This window comes from Sander lucioperca, chromosome 5 (genome assembly GCF_008315115.2).
Source record: "Sander lucioperca isolate FBNREF2018 chromosome 5, SLUC_FBN_1.2, whole genome shotgun sequence".
Lineage (NCBI taxonomy): Eukaryota > Metazoa > Chordata > Actinopteri > Perciformes > Percidae > Sander > Sander lucioperca.
In genome coordinates this window covers 33,066,872-33,073,733 of record NC_050177.1, presented here as the reverse complement: position 1 = coordinate 33,073,733, position 6,862 = coordinate 33,066,872, and the positions used below count along the sequence as shown (strand labels likewise).

The window sequence follows — 6,862 nt, the reverse complement described above, 5'->3', positions numbered from 1 at the left end:
CAGATTCCCCACTGGCACCTGAAGGCGACAAAAGCAAAGTTAACGAGTGGAACAGAAATATCCAACACATGAATCGCCACCCAAATCCAGCCTAATGACATGATCTCTGATTGGACAGTATATTTTGATTTGACCTTTTTTTTTTTTTTCATCTGAAGATTTGATACTCTGGTTTCTTGTTGCTAGTGTAATAAGAATGTGTAGGCAGTTCTGCAGCCAGACATGGATAAAGAAGTTCAGCTATAAACCAGAATAACATGTATTGGAGCCCCTGTTTATTCTCATGTGACGGTTAATTGGATGCGAGTCCCTCCCTCAAACTAGACTTTATATTTGGGTTGTATTGGTCCTTTTAAAAAAGAAAGAAAAAAAAGTATGATCAGAAGCTGAAGGTTTACAGTTTGCCAAGCTGTTTATAACCATATAACCTTCCAGATGAAGCTCTTCCAGGCTTAATAGCATCATTACAGACACTGAGGTGTTAGCTCATTCCACGTGTTAATCGATTTGACAGCGTTTTGCAAACAGGCGATAATCGCCGAGTCTTTACAGGTGAAGGCCTGTAGAGAGTCTGATTGACAATATATAGGCCTAGACTATCACACTCAGCTGCAGCTGATGGCGGTGGGAAACACGATGACTGGCTGATCATTTGGTGGTAATTTCTTTCTTTTTTTTTAAATCGCCTCTGATTGGTTATCACAGGAATATAATCATCAAGGGTCAGTTTAACCTAAACCCTGAAGGCAACATAGCCATCAGATGGACGCTGAACTTTACAAATATAAAATGTAACCCGACGATGGCCGACACTGAATCTGTTTTATTTTTTTATTTATTTTTTATTTTTTAACATATCTGCATATTTTGGTGCATCTGCGCGCACATGTAGCCTACCTTCCTGTTTCTTATTTCCTCGGGATCGTTTCTCAGTCTAATCCCGTCGACCTCCCGCCTGCGCATCAATTACATCTCCATTGACTGGCCATTAGGCAGAGGCATTGACATTCACAGGCCTCCGTCTGCAACGAGGCCGATGTGTATTCCACAACACAGGAGTTCGGCCCTATGCATTACACCGGGATTACATTATTTATTGTATTTCTCTGTGGCGTAGCGTTGCGAATGACTCAGGGAAGGAGGTCTCTCACAGTTAGGCCTATAACGAGCCAATTTTACGCACAGATATACGCACATAGGCATCCAAGGAGCTTTCAGTGACTTCAAGTGTCTGTTGGTACCTTTAAGTTTTCATACTGAGTTTACTGTACCTGGTGTTGCAGTGGCATACTGTATAGCCTATATGAGGCAAAAGGCCGTTTTAATCAGTGTGGTTTGACTTGAGGGGCTTGGTGGTCTAATGTAAGGGTAGAGATAAGGATCTCTGATGTTCTGATATTCTTCTTTTGAGAGTCAAATATTTCTCTGATAGTCATAACAATCAGGAAAATATTTGACTATCAAAACCTGAAATAAATGTGGCGGTTACAAAGCCCTCAAAGAATGTGTTACAGGGTTCATAGCCGCAGAGAAGTGATAGCCGAGAGAATTAACGACTTCCACGCCCTTTGCCACACACACACACACACACACACACACACACACACACACACACACACACACACGTCACAAAACCTCCCCATCCCAAGAAACGCGGTTCAATATCGACAAATAACTTTTCTTTGTAAAATCAAATTAAATATCTTGTTGATTTAGTGGTATAATTTCACTTTTTTTAAAAACGCATTCCCATTGTATTTCCAAAACTGCAGACAAATGGCACGTTGTAGAAGAAAAGAGAATAATTATTAGGACACATTTTGAGTGGAGAAGAAGCGACATGATTGCATTCTTTCATCTAGTTAACTTTTGAGCATATTAACACCGCACCCTTATGAACTTCACTGCTATTAGCCTTTATATATATATTTTAATCCACTCAGCTCTGACACTGAAGGATTATGGGACAGGCTTTCGTCCGGGTGGCCCCGGTGCAGCCGCCGGCCAATATACAGCACGCCAGGGGGCCACATCGGCCTTTTTGCAGGGCCCTTCCTGGATCCTAACACGATATTCAAATGTCAGGAGCGGGGCGGAACCCGCCGGCACCTTATAAGAGGAGGACGTCCGAGTTTCTCTACTGTATTTGCGCTACAACTCCGCCTGCAACACGCTGCGTCCCGAGGCCGCCGGTGGACTGGGAAAAAAAACGGGCCAGAAGAAGTCAACATCTGCTGAGCGATAACAATAATACGGTTATGAAACAATGGATGATTGACAAATAAGAAATATTGACTTTACAATTCCCAGGAGCAGAGCGTCGCATCACTCTTTGCTTCTTTTTTTTTCCTCACTTTTTTTTTTTCTTCCTCTAGATATTTTCTCCCTCTTTCTTGCCAAAAAGGAGACAACGTTCTGTTTTGGGGGATTTTTTTTTATTTTCCCCTAAAAACTTCCAACTTTGCGAAGGATTTTATATTTATTTTTGATATTTAAAAATAGGTCATAGATAAGTCTTTCTCCTCCAAAGACTTGTGTTGGGGATGTTGAGTTCTGTGAAGATGGAAGCACATGATCTACCAGAGTGGAATACTTTCTACAGCGAGGCCAGTGAGGTAAAGACACGTTCACTCACAAAAATAACAGAAATGACAAAGAATCAATCACACTGTTTTTATGTAGGCTACTCGTGTTGTTAACAGCGTCGTAAAGTCTAAGGTTGTTCTTGGCAGTGAAAGAGAGAATACACAATTTTATTTGCGCACATTTTCAGAAGGACTCCGAACGAGAAAAAAAAAAAAAAAAGCTGTAATACTATCATGAATTATAAAAGAATATTATAAAGATTTTACATTCAAATCTTAAGCTTCTTTCATACAGCATCACAGCATTACTATTTAAGGCACCACAGACCTATTGTAGGAGTACCATAAAAATACAATATGTTAAGTATGATAGAGTAACATTGAGTATCAAGGCGCACAGCATTTTGACCGGGGCATAATAGTTATTATCTGGAGAAAAATGACTAAATTCAGATATTCTTCAGCTGTGAAAATCCCAACAGAAACATTATACATTATTGCATTATTGAAAAAATAAATTAAAAAAAAGCCACTAAATTTTTAGCCTACTTCAGTTTTTAATTGAATTATTAATACCTAATATAAATATTGTAAATATTCAGCTTCTAATTTGCTCACTAAATCATTTGCTCATCAATACACTTTCGTCCTTTGTGTCCCCGCAGCCGCTCGAGTGTTGCGACAATTCAGGTGCAAATGTAACGAGACTTTTTTTTCTTTTTCTTTCTCACTAATTCAATTAGAGTTAATTCCATCAGCAGCTTCAGTTCTCACCTCTCATCGACCTGATGAAATTACCGAGAAGAAAGAGACTGATAATATTTCTCAGTCAGCGGGCCCATATATCCTTCTGTCCCCAGTGGAATTTTATCAAACACTTTTATTTCACGTCGAAGGCTTTTTGATATTTCACAACAACAGATTATAACACGGAATAATTCATCTTTGACATACACAAACGAATAAGAACAGAAAAGAATGACATTCCTCCAGTTGAGCTGAACATTTTGGTTCACTTGTTTTTTCCACGGAAGGAGCGGAGGAGGCCGTCTGAACCGAGAGGCACCATGACGCGCTTTTTACGCATTTTCAGGTTAACATCGCCGTGTGAAATCCATGTCCTCTCTCCGCGCACTGAGAGCTTCATTGTGCATTGATAAGGAGTCACTTTTTAAATGGAGAGTCAAACCGCTTTACTTTTACATTTAAACAGTCACTTCAGTGCACTCATTTAAACTAATACCAGTTAAATGCCAGAGAACCGAAATGTTGGAAATCAAACGTCAAGATTAGTTAATTATATTTTATTATTCCACTGTTGTTGCATGTATGTCAACTGTGTTTTCTTGTGAATAACCAGATGTTTTTTTTTTGTCTCTTTCCCCCCCAGATGTATTCCTCTCCCAGCACCATGAACTCTGGTCTGGGCTCCATGGGCTCCATGGGCTCCATCAACAGCTACATCAACCTGAACCCGGCCACTGCCTCGCCTGCAGGCATGAACATGGCGTACCCGAGCACCAGCCTCAGCAGTTCCCCACTGGCCTCCATGGGCTCCGGGCCCAGCCACATGTCCCTCTCCCCGGTGACCTCGTCCCTCGGCTCGGGCCCTCTGACCCAGCTGGGCCCCGTTGCTCCAGGCTCCTTGGGCTCCTTGTCACACTACCAGAACATGGGCCAATCCATGAGCCAGCTGGGGTACCCCTCCACCGCGACCCTTAACCGGGCCGGGCACAAGGACATTCCCCCAAAGCCCTACCGACGCTCCCTGACCCACGCCAAGCCACCGTACTCCTACATCTCCCTCATCACCATGGCGATCCAGCAGAGCGGCAGCAAGATGCTCACCCTGAACGAGATCTACCAGTGGATCATGGATCTGTTCCCCTACTACCGTGAGAACCAGCAGCGCTGGCAGAACTCCATCCGCCACTCGCTCTCCTTCAATGACTGCTTCGTGAAGGTGGCTCGCTCGCCGGACAAGCCGGGTAAAGGCTCCTACTGGACTCTGCACCCGCAGTCGGGCAACATGTTCGAGAACGGCTGCTACCTGAGGCGCCAGAAACGCTTCAAGATCGAGGAAAAGCTGGCGAAGAAAGCAGGCAAGAGCCAGGAGGGGGGCTCGGGGAAGGGAGGCCATGGTGGAGATCACCTGGTGGAGGATCACAGCCCCACAGGAGGCTCTGAGGGAGCCGACTCCGCCCACTCAGACAACTCCCACCCAGGCTCTTCAGATGACCAGCCGCATCCCCGGAACTCCCTGGTGCCACTAGACTGCCCCTCGCTCTCCTCCTCACACCTCCACAGCCCACCCATCTCCCTGCCGTCCTCCTCCTCCACCTCGTCCTCCCTGTCCCTCTCAGCCACCACCTCCTCCAACCCGCTCCTCCACTCCCAGTCTCTAGTGGGTAGCTCCCACCTCCTGCCCGGCGCCATGCAGCAGCACATGGACCTACAGAGCGACGCCCTCAAGTCCCTGGACCCCCACTACAACTTCAACCACCCTTTCTCCATCACCAACCTCATGTCCAACGAGCAGAAGATGGACCTCAAGTCCTACCAGGATCAGGTGATGGCGTACAACAGCTACACCAGCGGCTCTCCTATGGGAGCCAAGCAGATCTACGACAGCCAAGGGCCGGCCACCATGGACTCAGGCGCTTACTACCAAACTCTGTACAGCCGCTCGGTGCTCAACGCCTCCTAATATGGACACTCACCCACACACACACACACACACACACACACACACACCTGTCTCTAGAGGTGAGCCTAGATGGAGACTTCTCTTTCTCTCAGCCTTTTCTAAAATGGACACCCCAGCTCTCTTCCTCTTTCTTTCTTTCCCTGTCCGTCTCTGGCTCACATCCAGTGGCCTTGGTAGAGACTCACATCTAAAATGGCTGCCGTGTTTAAGGGACCAAAGAACAGTTTTTTTTTTTTTTTTTCTTTTACCAACTCTGACAAACATGGAGACTGGTTGGTTACATGGAGGACAGAAAAGTGTAGCTGGATGATAAGAAGTCTTAACTGATGATGAAGACATTTGACCGGTCGGTCGGTGTGTAAGTCAATACAGAAGTCAGATCCTGTCTTCGCCTGTTGCACAAGCACTGCATGTGGTGAAATTGGCTTTGTATAAAATGTATATAGAGGTAATGTGAGGGGCGGGGGGGGGGGGTGGGGGAGGATATTTGCATTTATTTATGAAGGGAATAAATTTTAATATATCTTGTATAGCGCTCTGATGACCAGTTACAACCCAAATGTGAGGTTTTTTTTTTTAATCCAAAAAAACGAGTTTCAGGTTACTGCTTCAGGCAGATGTTACTGCGGTGGTTTTCTTTTTTTGGTGTTACAGCATTTCACACTACGTCCATCATTTCTGTCAGATCAGACCATGGAGTGTGTACTTTCTTTTGTTATTTTGGTTAAACATATGAAGAAGAAAAAAGCCATTTTGTCCTCGCTGGAGAGGAAACAGAAGTTAAAACAATCTTTTGCAGCCAGAAGGAACTAGGCAAAGTAACTGTGGTAAAAAAAAAAATTAAAAAAAGAATTAAAAAAAAAAAGAATCATGTTGTGTTTATGTTTTTGTTACCTATACGAGAACATTAAAACCAAATGCTTTTTTGACAGACTGTAACATTTTGAATAACAGATAGCTGGTGCGGTGCATGGGGGTGGGGGGGGGGTGGGGTGGGGGGTAGTTCAGTCAGTTACTAAAACAGAGGAGGGGAGGAGAGATGCACTATGGGAGGATTTACATACAGTACTTTGCACTATGGAGCTCCCACAGGCCAGGTGGGCTGATAGTGTGTGTGTTTGTGTGTGTTACAACAATACTTAGGAACGCCCCCTTACAATGTCAATGCATCAGCTCAATGGGATCAGTGTAACAATGTCAAAGGGTGTCAAATAACCCTCTGTCCAAAAAGTGCCTTTTCTTCAAACGACTACTGATCTGATGAGAGATCAATGTACCCACGATCTATTGAAGGATTATTCTGATAAACAGCAGAGGACGCAGAAGTTTCAGGTCACGATGTCCTCTGCGGAGCATGTTTTAGTTTCAAAGAGAAATGTCTTTTATTTAAGCTATGTTGCTTTTCAAACTTTGAAAGTGTGCTGATATAATATATTGTTTTTTTTTTTTGTTGTCGTTGTTTCTGTTGGTTTAAATGTGATTTGAATGATTCATGTTTCATTTTTTTCTTATTAAAAAGGCAAAAAATGTGGGAAGAAATGGCGCTTTTGTTTTTCTTTTCCATGAATGA

The 6,862-nt window shown here is 43.9% G+C and overlaps 1 protein-coding gene across 1 annotated transcript; it reads left to right on the top strand.

Annotated features, from left to right (window-relative positions):
- Nucleotides 1-2,134: 2,134 nt before the first annotated feature.
- foxa3 (forkhead box A3) lies at nt 2,135-6,189 on the top strand. The gene is made up of 2 exons (XM_031284661.2): nt 2,135-2,615; nt 3,976-6,189. Exons 1-2 carry the CDS (start codon nt 2,544-2,546, stop codon nt 5,290-5,292), a joined length of 1,389 nt encoding a protein of 462 aa, XP_031140521.1. The 5' UTR covers nt 2,135-2,543; the 3' UTR covers nt 5,293-6,189.
- The last annotated feature ends 673 nt before the right edge of the window (nt 6,190-6,862 follow it).